At 44.5% G+C, this 17,760-nt stretch overlaps 1 protein-coding gene across 5 annotated transcripts in view; it reads right to left on the bottom strand.

Annotated features, from left to right (window-relative positions):
* The window catches only part of LOC144132794 (uncharacterized), a 185,764-nt gene that overhangs the window by 7,493 nt on the left and 160,511 nt on the right, over positions 1–17,760 (bottom strand). The window contains exons 1-3 of one of the 5 annotated variants that reach the window (XM_077665449.1): positions 11,541–11,683; positions 10,507–10,603; positions 941–1,021 (exon numbers count right to left, since the gene is read on the bottom strand). Coding sequence is in view for 1 of the 5 variants with exons in the window: in XM_077665448.1 (XP_077521574.1) it covers positions 10,507–10,582 (76 nt within the window). In the remaining 4 variants the exon portion in view is untranslated. Of the gene's footprint in view, positions 1–940; positions 1,022–10,506; positions 10,604–11,540; positions 11,854–15,881; positions 16,124–17,760 lie in introns of those variants that run through there. The other 4 variants (XM_077665450.1, XM_077665448.1, XM_077665452.1 and 1 more) reach the window with 4 other exon arrangements.

The raw sequence follows: 17,760 nt of genomic DNA, 5'->3' as shown, positions 1-17,760 counted from the left end.
ATATATGAATTGTCAATAAAAGTTTTCCTCTTGGAATCGTTACTTCATAGTGCAGTGTTTAAGATGTCAAGAATACGAAGCCCTTTCTTGCGCGCGCCAAAGGAATACGTGATTTACACCGGCTCTAAAAATTAAACCTGTATTGGAGATCTTCTGGCGTCGCTACATGGAGCCCCTTCTCTGGAAGACAATAAGCGCCAACTCACAGCAGTATAAGTATTAAACGTGGGCTCACAGCAATGTTAATCCTAATTTACTTGCCCAAAAACGAATAGCTACAGTATATCGTTGCCTGATAAACATCTGCTGAATAGAACTCACTAAATAATTTACTCAAGCGAATGAGGGCTGTTGTGAGGATGGAAACTGCAAGTCGGCTTTAGTATTCTGAACAATTCCAATGTTAAAATTATTTTCTCTGAAAAACTAATTTCGCTCAGTATATTTCGCATCCATTCATGAATAAGAGCCACAAGCTTCAGTATTTCAAATACGCTTTTTTCATCTTCATTTCAATAACGTATTAAGCGCTAACAACTGTAAACTCAACGTTTAACTGCCTTGTGATGCTGAATCCAGCAGGAGCCATCGTCCTAGGTTTTATGGGGGATCCAGTTACTCATGTTACTTTTTTACAGAGTCCTCACAGTCATAGAAGTATATGTGACCAGCACAGATCCGTATATGCGCTTTAATTGCTCCATGCTACGGTTCCCCTTTCAAAATACATTGTGGCTCATTCCTACTTCGAAGCTAAAGTTTCATAGTGCCAAAGTTTTAAGGCACTTCGAAACACTTTCTTATCTTTTTTCCGCCATCAAGGCCCGCTGTACAGAATTGTAATTAACCGTACATCGTCATAGAACATAAATCTTGACAACTAACGTTTCTTTAAACAAGACATTGAACACTGCTTTAAGAAACTGAAAATTGGTCTTACCAAAGATAGGCGTTGTCCGCAACTTCGAACCTCGCTGCAGTTTCTCCGATCCCAGAGTGTGTTACAAAACACGCCGTCCGTCTATATAGGCAAGAGGAAACTCTGCGTCGAGCTCAATCGGCAAGGACACAAACGCTGTGATTATCATGCACCTTCCTCAATCCAGCCCGGTCATTTTTCTCATTCACGATCGTGTTTTCTTCAAGCCTCACCCTGCTTCGACCCATCAGGTCACCATTTACGGTGTCATGCAGAAAGAAACAAAAATGCAAGAAATCGCGAGCTGGCTCGCATCTGCTACACGAGGAGCGAGCGTTCACTAGTACGGCGTAAAATAATAATAAAAAACACTTCATCGCATGAGCCACCCGGGCTTAGTGATATGAAGGTAAGGGGCATGCATGCCCGTATGCATATTATTCTGCTTGCTATTCGCGTCTTTGATCCATGTTTAAAGGCGCGATTAGAAAGAAGATCGAGCACAATTATTCAGAAAACATCGCATGTTCTGGCTCTTATGCAATGAAGAAGCGCAGAGACAAAAGAGCCGCACTCATTGGAATGTGAACTTTATCCAGAAGAAACGGATCTTGATTTAGCAGAAGGGGCGTAATATGAAAGATAGCAGTCAATATGGAGGAGGAGAGCTAGTTGAATCACTCTGAAAGTGATGGCGTTAACCTAAAGGTTATCATATGTTATCCCGTGAATAAGAAAGATGATTTTGTGCCCATAAAAGGAACACGCTTTGGATAGTTTCGCTCATAGATATTGGGGCCTTGACAGATAAAAATTGCTGTTTTTCGTAGTTGCCTGGCGTATACATATAGTATCGCTTCTTTTGAGTTGACGAGGACGCATGCCCTCTTGCTTCACAGGGAATTGCAACTAGAGTAGGTTGATTTTCTCGTATATGAGTGGACAGCATATTGGACATCGAGTACAAAAGCACTACAAATTATGTAAAACATTATTTCATGTTGTAGCAAAGCATAACATAAAATTGTTGCGTACATATTCTTTCGTTTGGTAGACGAAAACTCCAATTCACGCCACTTGTAATAACTACTTATAGAAAGCACAGCGCCCTCGTCTTTCCAATTCTCCCGCTATCAGCTAGCCCAGTCTTCCGGCAATGCTGACCACAATTTTCAGGAGCCTCCGCTCGCTTCGCAGCAACGCGCCTGTGGGTTTACATGCATTTCTGGAAAGCGCAGTCGGGGCTCACTGCACCCGCTGCACTCGTAGGCACTCCACTGCGACTCCGCTATACCCCGTAGCGAACCGAGCCTTATACAGCACGTAGATGCGAAGAAAACTGGTCTTGCTGCGACTCTGTCGAAGCAATGTAAACTCCGCTCCTGGATTCCGCGCTTTTAGTCACCTTAAGAGACGCCGTATCGGCTTGATGGATGGAAGATGGAAGCGTCCCTTATAATACGGGGCGGTGGCAGTTGCCACAATGGTCGGTTTTTTCTTCTTTAACTGCTTTACAAATTGGTCTTAAAATTTGCCATTTTCTTTAAACGCGTTTCCAATCCTACACATGCGGCTTTTTAGACTCTTTAGAAAAGTCAGCGGCACCTGGTATGTGGCGCTACAACCGCAGTGCGTCCGCGATTTCTTAGGCATACGACTGCCGGACTGCGCTTGGAAAATCTGTGCCGCGCTTAGCACGGTGCCCGGTGGTTCCACAACAAACGATATTTTCTTGCTTCTGTGCCCTAGCCAAGATAGAATCGCGATGCTGGCATGCTGCTGTGTGGCTTTCTGCTGCCACAGGGGCGTAAGCGATGGGAAGGAAGCAAGCAAGGTACGTGTGTTCACTGCATAGAGCGCGTAAAATAAAGGCATATTTCTGCATTAAAAAGCGTCGGCACCTGAAAGCTGTTTCCGTCAGAAAGACAAAGTAAACGTACAGTACTCTCCAAGAAAGGCATGAGTGTACCATATCATCTTTGTGAACATAACGCGACAGACAATGGCTTTGAGCCACTTTCTTCTCCTCCTTGATCAGTTCGCTGTAACATTAAATTAAACGATATACGTGTTGCGAGAGAACCATAAGTTGTACTGGAACCTAGTGTGTAGCCCTTTCTATATATAATGAACCCAAACATATTACGGGCCACCAACGGACAGCTTCGAAGAACTCGAGTGCGCTGTTTCCGATTCCAGCGACACTTTCGGCGCACATCACAGAATAAAAGTGGTGTCCGCATGCGCTTGTTGTAGATTTGATAAAATCCGTGACTCAAAAGTGAGCTCCACTTGCGACAAACGGAGCACAACAAGGTGGCGCAGAAAGAAGCACAGTCACTCGTTCTGTCGCTTTGTGGTCAAACCTCAAGCAACGACATTTCCCACAGCAGCCAACTAAGGTGCACAGGATGTGGTCCAAAGAGTGCTGCAGTAAGAATGCTTCCTCTTTAGATAAGTGCCGGCGATAACAGCCATAGAGATGCAAGCTGAAGGCAGCTGTGGTGAAATTTATATGGCTTTTCAAGTTGGAACATGTCAGGAAACTGAAATGGGCAATGGCTCTTTGAATGCACAGGAGCCTGAGTGCACACCGAAATTCCGTGGGCAGGTATACGCGCGTGTTAATGAAAGGACCGTGCAAGAGCTGAAGCAATCTTTGACACTGTGTCATGCACTGTGTCATGCAAATCTGGATGAGGACGCTGAAAAAGAGCGTCTCTCCCACGCAAGCTCACGCAACAGCACAGCTTTCGATAGTCTGAACGTCTTCGTGGCGCGGCGCAAAAAGATAGCGACGGCATGCGCATCGTCACGCAGTGGCAAGCCAGCGCTGCTAAATGGGTCAGCTTGTGGTTATTGTGGCCTTAGTATCCACCCGCGAAACGAATGCCCCGCACGCAAGGCTACGTGCCATTTCTGGATCAAGGACATTAGTTGCAGTGGTCGGGTCCTCAGCCCTGCTCAGCGACCTCGATCGTACGTGGTTGAGACTCCTGGCAGCATTCTGCAGAAAAATCGTCGCCATCTGGTGTGTTTCTCAACTGGCCAGAACATCCCAGAACAGGCAGCAGCCTCGCAATCAAAACCTGAAAGGTCGCAACAAATTTGTTCCTGCTCGTTGCCGGTGGGACCTTTGCGCGTACCTTCTTCGCCTGAGATCCAGGGGTCGCCTGTGGAAAAGTTCGCCTCAACCTCAAGAACAGGTTCGAACGCGATACGGTCGTGCAGCGAGACCGCCGCGCAGGTGCAACTTGCAACAATCTCAGGAGGGAAGATGTAGTGGTCGCCGCCGTGTGCTTGTTTGAGTGGTCACGCGATGGCGCTAGGAGCGAGGGGGGCTGTGCCCCACAGTGTGTATATATTCTGCCTACCGGCATGAATAAAGGCTTCTTGTTTGGTCTTCCCATGTGTGTGTGTGTGTGGGGGGGGGGGATGGTAATCACTCGTCTCTTCACTCGGCAGAGCAGAACAGTGGGCACCTCCACTCCTGTCGCAGCTCGGTGCACGCTAAGTGTGGGAGAGGGGGGGGGGGGGGGGGCTCTTTGTAGCCATTGCTTTTAGCAGCACCATTATCTTCAATGCGGCGACGCTTTGGCTGCAAACTATATTTGCGCCAGCTGGGCAATGGCATCTTGCAGACGCCACTGACTAGCTGCTTTTAAAAACAAGCACAGCATCATAGGGCTTTGGCGCTTTCTTTTGACTCCGAAATCATGTGCATTTCATGTGCACGTCATCACCGCTGCAGAAAAATGTAACAATCTTCAAATCATTCTTTTTTGGTGAATTTTCAATTATTGCATGCATACTTATAGTCCAGGTGTTACAGGTATTTATATTGCAGATATTAGTTTACTCTCCAGTACTGCTGCATGCGAGCTATTTGGTGAAATCCGTATGAAACAATTTAAAGATGTGCTAAACGTAGACAGCTTTAAATAGCTAGATTGATGACGTGTTCAGCTCACAATATACTATTATCTGCTTTATTCGTTTATTTTCAAATACTACGTTCTAAGGTGTCATTGGCTCGTATGGCAGCATCCTGCCTACATGTTTGCTTCGAGAACAGAAGAGGCGGCTTGCACCGCGTAAAGCTGGAAATTTGACCACGTGTCCTGCGGTATTGTTAAACCGGTTGTGGGTAGCCACGCGCAGGCCGTACGTAGCGGCTGCCTTAACACCCAGGCGCATGCTCTATGCAGCACGCTTTTAGTGAATGGAGCAGAACGAGGTAAAGAAATGATTAAGCCTGTCTAGAGCGCCAGAACTGAGGCTGACGCAGCAAACGTGCTAGTATTTAAAACAGGTAATGTTTTCAAGGGTATACCCTTCCGCAAAATTGCAGCAGCGTAGTCAGAACAAAGCACAAAAACATAGGCGCCGAGTTCACGACGAAGCAGCGGCAGCGTAATGCAGATTACTTGCCCTTCAGAAAACCGGTCCAGAGCTCTAGACCAGCGTTCACACGTCGTCGCGATTTTGTACCGCATTTTTGCGCAACATAGCACCGGATTTCATTACTTTGTATTAAAAGATTATTCACTACACCATTCTTTAAGCCGGAAGTCACATATACTGCGTTTAGCAACCATATTTTAAACACGTTATCGGTCACTGACGTGCATCTTATACACGTTCACGCAGACGCATTGGAAGCAACGGGCGTCACAATAATTTTAAGAGTGGAAGATAGGCATTAGTATAATGGAACTCAAGAGTACTATGCCTAGAGCATAACAATACAATACGCACTGACGATGGATTGTAGTAGGATTCCGAAGAAGCTTGTAGTTGGGCTGTGAAGTGCGACCTGACAGACCGTGTACTACACCATGGGCATCGCAGTAACTGTCCACTAGCCTTTGCGAAAATCTCTCCAAGACGAGTCAGATCCCTTGACCACTGCAGGTTTTCTTCCGCCATCGCTCTCTCAGACGCAAAGTGAGCAGGGTATTGTAGAAATTTCGAAGGATGCAGATACAAATGATGCGCCCACGCGAATAATCTGTTGTTTAAAATGTGGGTCAGGGCGGCGGCAAAAGTTGCTGGTGATGATTCCTGCTAAGTTGCCAGCCCGAGTTTTGTAAAGTGTCTATTGCTTCCATGGGCGCTCTCTTTCGTCTTCTTCGATATGCGCAAATGTTAGGCCCTGCATTAGCGCAGAAAACTAGAAGGTTCGGCTCCTCAACGAAGACAGCTGGTGTCACGCTTTCGATGAGACATGGGTGGCCTTACGTACGGCGGTCGTGTTACTGCCTCACTGTACAAAGGAACTGGCATGCGGGTGTTCTGATACATTTCAGAAGGCGTCTGCGTTTCTTTAGACTTGAATGGAGATAATCGGCACAGCAGCACACGCTCTACAGGGCTTTTTGTTTGCGCATTCGCCACTCGCTCCAATCAGGAGAAGCGCCTGCCCCGAACTGGCAACCATATTGACCGCGTCGCTTTTTCAGTGTGCTCCCTGGGTCAGGGGACCTCGCTAAGACGGTGACGATGCATCAGCTACCCTGACCCTTTTCTCCCCTTCGCTGCGCGGGAGCGCCGTCTTTACAAGAAAATTTGATAGGACCACGTATTTAGGGACACGTGCATCCTGTTGGGTAACAGAAACCTGCTTCAAAGAGGGTAGGCGTCGTGCACTTCAATACACAACAAAAAAGTAACGTAGCCAGAAGTGAGCGGCACCCTTACACCCGGGGAGAGCCCATCCGTACCTTGAAAAAAGCACGGTTTTTAAAAAACAGGAAAAAAGTTGGACGCCGCGAAGTTCCAAGTTGCGCCTTGTACATACGTTCTGTCTGGTGCTATCACGTTTCTCTTCTCTGACGCAGTAGTTATTAAAGGGCACTTTAGCTAAGCAACACTGTACTAATGAACAGTCTAAGTCAGTTGTTGCGGGAACAACTTGTGATGATAAACCAAATTATTAATCGGGAATAAACGTGTGTTAAGAATACGGCTGCAATTCCTTAAGCGTGAAAGTGCTCCCGTGTTTACTGTCACAAATGTTTTCAGCCACTCCTGCAATTTTTGTAATAAAATGGGTTCCCGACATGCGCAAACAAATTTTCAGATTGTGTATTGTAGAGCATATTGCATATCTTAAAGGCTCTAAGGGCTTATGACAGCGGCAGCAGCGCGGCACATTCACAGTATGAGCAAATAAGAGGTGTTCTAAATTGGCATTCTGCTGGTGCGGTTGCGAGGATGCATCGTGCTTGAACAATAAACTTGACTCCGAGCATTGACGGTTTCGTTTTAAATGTCGCATACATATATAAAACAGGGGGCGAAATAACACGTGCTCTATTAGGACCCTCCTGCATATGTTACACTGTGGTGGTGTTTATGAGCAAAAGAAAGGCGGGGCGACTATACTCTTCGCATTGGAATCCTGAACCGCGCAGTCAGGCCGGAGACGAGAGAGGGTATTTTTTAGGTAAATAGAAAGAGGAGCCGTAGCCTTGGCCTCCAGAATAATATTTGCCGCCTGTGTCCCTCTAACGTGCTCTGGAACCGCTTGCGCACGTCTATGACTTCCGCCTTTCAAAATGAGGTCGGTGCAGCGAGAACCGACCTGGCGTTGTGTTATACCTGTAGCGTAACGACCAAGCCAATAAACTTGCGGCGTCGGCTCCCAACACGTTTTTGGAATATAAAAAGATTGTTCATTAGAAAGGCAGGCAACCGGCGGTTCCACCAAAACTACAGAAAAAAAAAACATGCACTGCAGGTTACACGGCATTTACTTTATGCTGTATTTAGTCGTCATCGCGTCCACTGAGAGAATGTAGAGAAATTTTACCCTTAGCAACAAATGTCCATTCTATTAATAACTCTTTGTAAACAGGAGCAATACTATCGTTTCGTCTTTATATCGTCTCGCGGCTGGCTGAGAGCACGCAAACCATAGTAGATGAAAATAATAGACTGCTTTTCAGCTTAATTAACCTGATTAAAGGCATAACCTGTGCCAGCAAGCACAGCAGAATTTCACGGCAGCGATAGCATCAAGTGCATTTAGCTGTTGACCGGCTGACAATAACCATCGCTCTCGGTGGCGCTCAATATGAAGGTGACAAAGAACTACGGTGGTGCGGAAACCACTGATAACACTATCAAATGCTCCAGGAAGTTTGCGCGCAGTTAAAATCTTTGGAGAGGAATCTGGTCGCCCGTGCCGCGCGTGCTGGTGTACTAAAAAAAAGGGCATGAAGGAACAGTTCTTACCGCGTTTCGCGGCAACATTATTTGGCATGAAATATTAGGAAAGCGCTTTAGTAGAAAATCGTTTAAAGAAAAGATGACATATTCTGCAAATAAGGGGCGAAGAAAACAAAGTGAAACTAAGGTCACACAGCCAAACGATGTGCAATAAACGATTTTATTCGCAGAAACATGTAATTGGTTCTATAATGGGACAGAATGAAAACCCGTGTCTATTAGGTAAGTGGTGCATTCAGACCTGAGCACTTAAGGTTAGCGTTCCGTGCCCATCATATTTAGCGGGCACTTGTTACCTTTTATTTTGGCATACCAAGTTCGCAGACCACGACAGCAGGAGTAAGCAAATGGAATGCGTTCCGTACAGAAGAGGCTTCCTTGGAAGTAATATAACATTACTTAAAAATAGTGCCCAATCTGTTCGTGAGCAGGACCAGTTAGATTGCTCTAGATACCTCTGGAAACACAACCTTCACGGCCGCAAAAACGCCTCCTATAACACTTCTGGCGCCATACAGGTGATGCATATGCATTTTCTGCGTGGACACGGGTGTTCGGTCCACCGTGATGCACCAGATTCGCTCCTTTTTCACCATCGGAATCGTCCGCCTTTGTGAAAAAAAATTCAAAGGTGTTTTAGGGCAAGCGAAAGAAGGTTCATTTCGCAATAGCCAAGTCCAGTACACTGCAGCAACGTGGATGCCGGCAGTCGCAGCATTTGTTTTCACGCAGTGCACCTTTATCGAATAACACTGAAAATTGGAAAAGATTGCAAGGATTACTTCCTAGCACAGTGGTATATGAGGCGCGCCAAAAGAATCACAACGGTCACGCTTTTATACTGCCATTATTTCTTTCTGCATGCGATTTTCTTATACCGTTCCCTAGAAGAGGGATATATACTTTTGTGGTCTCTATTGTGAAAGAAAAACCCGCGCCAGGCGTAAATGCTCCTCCTCGTATATGCCCCTGCTCACACCTCCAAAAATGTTTTTCTTCCGAACAAAGAAACACAATTCACAAAGTTAACAGATGCACCCAAATGCCAGTACACATGACCTATTTCGTCTACGCGGAGAAATGCTCAAACTTCAGGCTGCTTTTTAACGAAAGCCTTGGCGAGAGGCAGAGGACGCATACACACACACGGACACACACACACACACACAAACGCGCACATACACGCAAACAGACACCGCAGCTTCTTCGATGAGAAGGGGCTATGATATAAATTTATGCAGTCAATAAAACAACTGAACATGAAGGTGCAGAGAAAGTAGCGAAAGACAGGGAACCGCTGGGAGCACTGGCACCGCAGAGAGAGCGCGCTAGCTACAAAGCGAGGGAGCGGACCCTCAACTGCCAGGTCGGAGAAGTCTCTGGCTGGGAAGGCCGTGCAGCTGCGAGATTTTAGGATGCGTTATCACTAAGCAAACGCACACCTGCGTGTGAGATTTGAGACCAACGGAAGTTCTCGCCTCACCTTTTAACTTGACCCTTGATTTGTTAAGCTTATAAGCTTAATATTTTTCTACAAATTTTCCCTTGAAAATTAAGCAAGAAATAATTACCCTTCATAGAAACGAAACGGCGCGCAAACAGAGGTCATTCCATGTTATGACGACATTACATCATTAATATACAAATGAAGTCATGCTAGACAGAAAGCTTTCTAAACAATACGACACGAGCGTCCTGCGACTAACATAATAAGCACAGCAATACGTGCACTAAAAGAACCCCGCAAAATGTCTAAAATTAAGTGCTCGTGCAAAGCTGTACAGTTGTTGTTGTACCTACGCGCAAATTATTACCGGTAAAGGAAGGATACTTTAGACGAGATCTCTCGCTTCCTGTGCTCGTTCTTGGTGAGCATTGTTGATATCTTGCTTTAATGATTACCTCGTCCTTACATTATACGCTAATGATATCCCGTTTAAGAATTGAATAACACATCTCAAGAGATACGTGTATACTAGCGAGAGGCAAATATAAAACAAAGGCAATAAAAGCTTGTATTTTTACAGTAACGACCTGATTTCTTTCGGAAATAAAAGCTAGAAGGATCATGTAACGGCCGCATATAGTGTCAATTCAAATCAGAAATTAAGAATCCCAAATTTGCGGTGCACCACGGAAAATCGGCGAACAAGTACTGCACTATAACTATACATCCGCTTTCTTTAGTTTTGATGTCACTTGCATTCCACTTTCAATTTTACCACATCTGGCATAGGGGACGTGAGGCCCCTTCCTCGTTTTTTCGCCACATGGACAGCTTACCGGCGTCGACGCTACTGAGAGATTTACCCTTGCAATTTAGTCCTCAGCGTTTTGTTTCCAGGCAGTTGTACCTTTTGTTGTTTTTACTTCAGTAGACGCAAGGACCACGCTGAAGCCGAGTATGAGGAAGGCTGTGGTGGCTGCCATATTCAGTCGTTTGTGAAAAAGCTGAAAACCAAAGCGGCCGAAAAAGAAGCCAATATGAATCTTTGTAACATCTACCGGTGAAACCATTTGTATGCAAAATAACAAAAAAATGGCAGATTTCTTTCCAGAAAATTTCTCTCACAGTCTGTTTTGTCTTCGAAAACTTTTTTGGCATTATGCAAAAACATTCTTTCATCGTACAGAAAGTTCCTGCGAGAAAATAGCATGAACTTTTCACCTGTTGCCCGTGTTTATTTTTTTTTCCGCGTTTCTCCACAGCTCACTACTGCTTAACAGAAATGATCAGTATATAAAAGCGAGAAAGATCAGTTTGCCTTCTCTGCACTTTTTATATCTATTGCAAAATAATGTTTACCTGATCGCACATTTCTCTCAATAGCGATAAATTAGTGTACGTTTCTCATTTTGTTCTGTTTGCATTCTGCTTGATAGGGCACGCTCCTATTATCGTTGTGCAATTCTAGGTCATTACTGTTTCTCAAAACTCAAATGTTCTTTATACTGTTTGAGAAGAGCCAAAGCACCATGAATTGGGCCAAGAACCACACAACGAGTGAATGCAACGAGTGAATGCTCTCGTCATGCAAATAGTTATACAACGAATGAATGCACGCAACTCCAAACAAATATGTTAGCCAGTTTTGGTAATAACGTGACCTATTCTGTATTGTACCTAACTGGATAGTGAAGATGCCTTTACAGATATTGTTCAGGCATCGTTGTGTTACTTTAGCTTCTCTTCATTAATACCTTGCTTCAGTGACGCAATGATGAGAGCGCTAAGACTATTTCGTAAGTATCACAGCGCAACGCCATTAAAACTGATCACAATAAAAAATCACAAGTATCAAAATGGCTAGCTTCATATACGACTAATAGAATGCCGACTGCAGTCATGCTCAGCAAGCGGGATATTAAATGCAGCTAAAAGGCATACTCAGCAATTGCCCTAAACAGTGAGGCGAACTTTCGGCAGAATGTGAGCTGCTTCTTTCTGCTCCTTTTCTGTTCCTGCTTCTTTCCAGTTTTTGTACGGCTTGCTTCATTCATTGTAGTGACGATCCTGCAAAAAAAGCTTGGGCTTTAGTTTGAAGCAAGCATTTCCTTAAAGAGCTGTTATTTCGGGCCAAGTTGTTTGTTCTAAACAATCGTACCCATGCCTTTTAGAAACATTGCGATCCAAGCAAGGGGGGTTTAGAAGAAGAGATTAATAAATGCCAAAAATGCCCAAGGCTCGGAAAGCAAGACCGCGCTTGAGAAGTAGAGCCCTCAAGTCTAAATGTCATCTAGTGGAATGAGGCATCTCTATGGCTCCTCGTTTAATTTTTAAATAGAGTCAGGCGTGCATAGTACCTTGAGCTCACTAAGATTGCTTCAGATTGAGGAGAACATATAACCGGAAGTAAGTTCAGACACATGCTCATTATGTAATGAGACAGGATCGCTAGATCACACAATATGGGCATGTGAGAAGTCACCAGGCAGGGTTGAAACCATAAAAACAAAAGGCGCCAGAGAGAAAGACGCATGAAGCGAGACGCGGCATGAATACCAGTTATCGTCATGCACCCGTACCCTTACCCCTTTATCGCACACATTATATGAAGATGAGGATGACAACACGTGGCACTTGCCGAGGGTGGTAACGTGTTGATAAAACGCCGCCACGCGCATGTCTTCGTTGTGCATACTTATCTTAATATGGTGCAAAAGTCAAGCTCGAGAAATGCTTTCCTGCCTACCACGGCTTCTGATGAGATGAAAGCAATGCAGCTCACTTTGTGTAAGAAAATATTATTAGAGAATAACGGTTTTCTATTTAATTTGCTTTTTTATTTACAAAGCCGATGCAGGCAGGCATAGGGTTTTCTTTAGATAGCAGGATGAAGAATTTCGCACGAAAAGCTGTTTGCTACGTCATTACCACTTTTATACCGGTTGTTTCTTTTAACTCTCTACAGATAGTTATTTTAAACCCTGCAGCACATACCTCGATACAGTCTGTGCAGGTGGATTGTAGAGCAAGGCAAACATAACGCACGTGATAGAACTCAGGGATTTAACGATTAACTAAAAGTAGGTAATCAAATTTTGAGAGCCTTAGCTCTTACTCATCACGTTTCGAGATTTCGTGGGTCTGCGACCACCCTGAGATCACAGCGCGATCTGTGGCAGTAACTACTCAACACGTTTGAAGATTTTTGTGGGGTCTGCTACCACCCTGAGATCACAGTGTGATCTGTGGCAGCAACTAGAAAACAACACATCTCGCATTGAGACTTGTAGCGCCATCTACAATAGCATTGTAGAAACAGCCACCTGCTGTGTGCCAATGATGACGTCACGGTCCAATATGGCGGATTGAGGTGGACCATGTGAGTATGACGTGAGGAGACGAAATGGCGGCATAGTTACGGTCTCTCGAAAGCAAGATGTCGGCCGTAAAATTGGTTGTGCCCTACACCTCTTTCCCCCTCACCCCCTCTCCCCCAATAAAGTATCCAAAAACAGGCAGGAAAACTGTCCCGTTACGGGACCGCTATATCCGCATTCATTCCTTCCAGTATATATATATATATATATGCAGTGAAAAGGTCACAACTGGTTCGATTATCTAGGTTTATTCACCCTGATCAGGGTTAACGACTTAACCCTGATGAAGGACGGTCCACCGTCTAAAACTTTTGGTGAATAAACCTAGATAATCAAACCAGTTGTGACCTTTTCACTGTGCAAATTTTCACTGGTCTGTTGAGCAACCTCGACTGCTTCCACTATATATATATATATATATATATATATATATATATATATAATATATATATGTATACGAAGGGAGCCAACACTCACCGTAAGCAAGGTGCATAGGGGAATGCTTAATTTTTTTAAATCTGCAGTGGGATAATAATACTTGGATTAATATATTCCATAAAGAAAATTACAAAGCTCCAGAAAAAAACAACCATGCCGCCGGTGCGACGCGAACCCACGACCTCCGAATATCGCGTCCGGTGCTCTACCAACTGAGCTACGGCGAGGGCTGTCCAATCTGCTGCTCTCGTGGGAATTTAAGTTTATTGGGTGTAAGAGAACTTTGGAAGCGTTCAGCAGCGCCACCCTCGTCTATAACGGCGGATGTAGCACGTCCTGTATTACCGCGGGGGTGACGTGGAACGTCATCTAATGGCGAGGGCGGAAACTGAGTGAGAGCCCTCTTATCCGGGGACAGTTGTGTACCGAACTTGGTAGGCAAATAAAACCCTATATATGGGTTATGGTATAGAAATAAAACCACAAATAAATAACAGGTAAACATTGTTTACATGCAATTACTAATTGAATCATTACCATATCGCACCTCAAGCCGAATTCTAGGCCCACCTTGAATCCCCAAACAAAGGAAATTCTGTTTAGCCCCCCCCCCCCCCCCCCACCCAAAAAAAAACACCTGGTTGTGGGGAGGGGGTGTAACTCAACAATGGGTAGATGTGCATCGTAATTCTTCTTACAGATGGCGCTGTGCGTCGATCGCTCCTCTTTGTGGAAAAGTAATGTTATTTTTCCGAACCGCTCAGGGTTTCCTTCACTGGCCCTGCTAGATGCAAAACGACTTTAGTTTCACGCTTGGCCAGTAAAGCTAACGCTCATTATTTCGACGTCTTCTAGACGGTGGCGGCCTTATTTTCCTGTTCATTTTAGCGGCCAGCATTATATTAAGAAATTGAAGGCCGTCAACATACAAGCTGAGTAAAGTTTATAAATTTGATTTGTCGGCCATGCTTTTCGAAATATTTAACGACCAAAAATACCCATCTTTTAGCTCTTGAAGTTGGCTTCCCGCAATGCACGTTTTTAATATGGCGTCGCTGGGCGTAGTATTGTCGCCAAAATCAAGTTAGCTGCTTCTGCGGCATAAAATAGACGAATGGCTTCCGTATTTTGTTTATTAGAAATGCGGGCGACGCTATTTTACAAATGTGCACTGCGGGAAGACAACTTTACCAGCTAAAAATGCGTATTCTTTTACGATAAATATTTCGAACAGCATAGCCGATAAAAAAAATTTAGAAACTGAAATCAGCTTTAATGCTTACGGCCTTCAATTTATTAATATAATGCTGGCCCCTTAAATTGAGCAGCTAGAGGCTCATTAGTTAATTTTACTTAATTAATGGTGTAATCACTGAGCTCTATCACGTGCGTTATGTCCGCCTCGCTGCACAAGCCACCTGCACAGACCACACCGACGCATTTCTCGCAATGTTTAAAAGAACTACCTACAAATAGTTAAAAAAACACCTGGTATAGTAGACGCCAATGTTTCTAAGGTGGAACATCACAAAAAGAAATGCTTGGCCGTTGTAAATGTGGGAATATATTTTTTTTCGCGCTTATTTAAGAAGATACCTGAATTTCCAATAAGAACTTTTGTCTTTGAAACATTGCTTCATTATACGCCGTTTAAAAGCTGAAGAATGAGAACCGTCTTCTTGTGTTAGAAAAAAGAAATACGCGATTTACGCGTGTTGTAAAAACCAGAAACTGTACTGGAGACCTTCCGGTGTGAGTACATGCAGCCCCTTCTGGGCGAAACAGTTAGCTCTGAGTGCAATATAAATAACACTCGTGGGCTCATAGCAATGTTATTCCAAAATAACTTGCTCATAATTCAATACAGTTAGTGTATGGTTGCCGGACCCGCTCACTAGAACACCCTCCTTAAATTGTTTCCATGTAGAAGGGCAGTGGCCAGGAACTGCAAGTTGGTGGTACAACGTAGAACAATTCTAACATAAAATATATTTTCGCTGAAGAAATGACTGTGCACACCTTCGTTTTGTAATAACAGCCGAAAAACTTGACTCTTCAAATAGGCTATTTACTTCTTAGTTTTAGTGGCTCACTAAGCACGCTCCCCTACCCCATGAGGCATTACCCCAAGTTTGATGAGAGATGCTGTTCCTCTAATTACTTTTCGGTCAGGTCCTCACAGCCGCAAAACTATTTGTGGCCACCACAAATACGTACATGCCCTTTAGGGTCAGTGCTGATGCCACGACTTCAGTTTCGCAAGCAGTTTTTACGTCATTCCTGTCATTACAACTAAAGCGTGGTAGTGCCAAAGTGTTCGAGAACCTCTACACCTTTCCTTTGCTTTTGCCGCGATCAACGTCCGCTGTACTGAATTTTTGCGAAAATTATTTCCTCAATCAACATAAACATTGCAAATCCTGACTGTTTAAACATGTTCTTTTAAGAAATTGGAAATTCGCCGTACCAAGACTAGGCGCCATCCACAACTTCGAACCCCTCAGCAGTTTCTGCGTTCCGGTAGTGTGCCTAAAAAGCACGCCGATCATCCGTATAGGCGCGAGGAAGTCCCGCACCCTGCACCTTAGGCGAGGACAAAACCGCTGTGCCTATCACGCACAGGCTGTTTCAAACAGGCAAGCCAACTGCTGGCGCGTGACCGCCGCGTTCCGAGAGCGACTGCCGCCGAACGCAGGTGAGAAAGGGCGGCAGTAGGCGCATGCGCAGAAAGAGCAGGCAGCCGTCCTTATTAAGCGCCCTTATTGCCGGTTTTCCACGGCTGTCGCCGGCAACGCTTCTCGAAGCGCGGAGGTCACGGGCTCCCAGTTGCCAACCAAGTGTGCAACACTCTGTACTTTCCTCAATCCTGAGCTATAATGCTTTCTCGTCCGAGATCGCGTTTTCTTTAAGAAGCTGTGCGCGTCGACTCATCAAGTAGAAATAAATAAAAATGTATTAAATCGGGAGCCGGCCCGCTTCTGCAACCCGAGGAGCGAACGTTCATCGGGGCGGCATGAAATAATAAAAAACCACTTCATCGTGTGAGCCTAGCGGGTTGCGTAACCGGAAGGTAATGCGCATAGACGCCCCTGCACTTATTTTCTTTGGCGCAATCCACGTGCACAGGAGTGAATGAAAAACAAAATAGAGATGACGCACAACATTTCTGAAAATAGGGTGTTTTATTTTCTCTTAAAAGCAAAAAGCGGAAATGACTAAAAAAAACTGTCGCTGATTAGGCCTTGCGCTTTTTCCGGAAGAAACGGAGCTTATATTAGATCAAGGGGCAAGGGATGAAAGATGCACCGAAAAGCTTCCGAGAAGTCCGCAGTTGACAGAGAGGAACATAGTTTGGTGAATACCTCTGAAACTGACAGCGCTAACCTTGTGCTGCTTATCTGCGACCCCGTGGATATGAAAAGCTATTTCTTTCTCATTATATGAACATGCTTTGGTTGGCATAGCGTATAGATATTGGAACCTTCTCAGCGTCTTCCATCAAGAGCTGCCTTTCAGGACACAAGACTGTCTGCCTCCAAAGGAATTACAATTAGAACTAAAGGAGGCTTAATTATTTCGTATATGAGCGGACAGTATCTAAAGCTTGGAGTATGAAAGGCACGGCAAGATGCGCAAAGCCATTTCTCAGCTCATAGCCAAACATGGCAAAAAACTGTTGCCAGTATAATCTTTATTTCATTTCAATTATACACCGAAAAAAGAGCAAAAGGGGGTCAAAATAAATTTTGACATACCTAGAAATCATGGGGAAAAGAATTTTTTACCTGCCAAATAATTTGTGACCGCAGTTCTTCTATATGTTGTAATATTTAAGAGTAACAGTCAATATACCCGCATGTCTCCCCTAATTATTGAATATTTTTTTGCTATAAACGCATTTGCTATTGCCAAGAACGTTGCCCACTGGAATTCTTTGCGAGCGATGGAAAAACTTCAAAAGGTTGATTTTGCTATGCATCGACTTTATGGCTCACTACCTTCACTATTGCCATAAAAGTACCTTACAAAATTCCAATACTCAGAATCTTTTCCAAAAATTCTGGCCATGGCTGTGTACTACGGTGCCTCTCAAAGCAAACGTACAGCTTTTTTCCGCGACCGGATTTCGACTCTATTTTTATTTGGCGTCAGCCGGTCCGGGATTATTGGAACCAATGTAAATTATACCGCTAGCGCAATAGCAGCTTCTGTGAAAGCTCTAAATATGTCTACAGCAGACCTTTTATGTTGCTCTATTTGTTCTTGTTTCGCAGCGTTTCCTCAGTTCTAGTTCCTGAAATATTTCCAGATCTGCGAAGAATTTCTTCTATATATTGTAACTCTTT

The sequence above is a fragment of the Amblyomma americanum genome, chromosome 5, assembly GCF_052857255.1.
Source record: "Amblyomma americanum isolate KBUSLIRL-KWMA chromosome 5, ASM5285725v1, whole genome shotgun sequence".
Classification (NCBI taxonomy): domain Eukaryota; kingdom Metazoa; phylum Arthropoda; class Arachnida; order Ixodida; family Ixodidae; genus Amblyomma; species Amblyomma americanum.
This window is presented reverse-complemented; position numbering and strand designations above follow the sequence as displayed.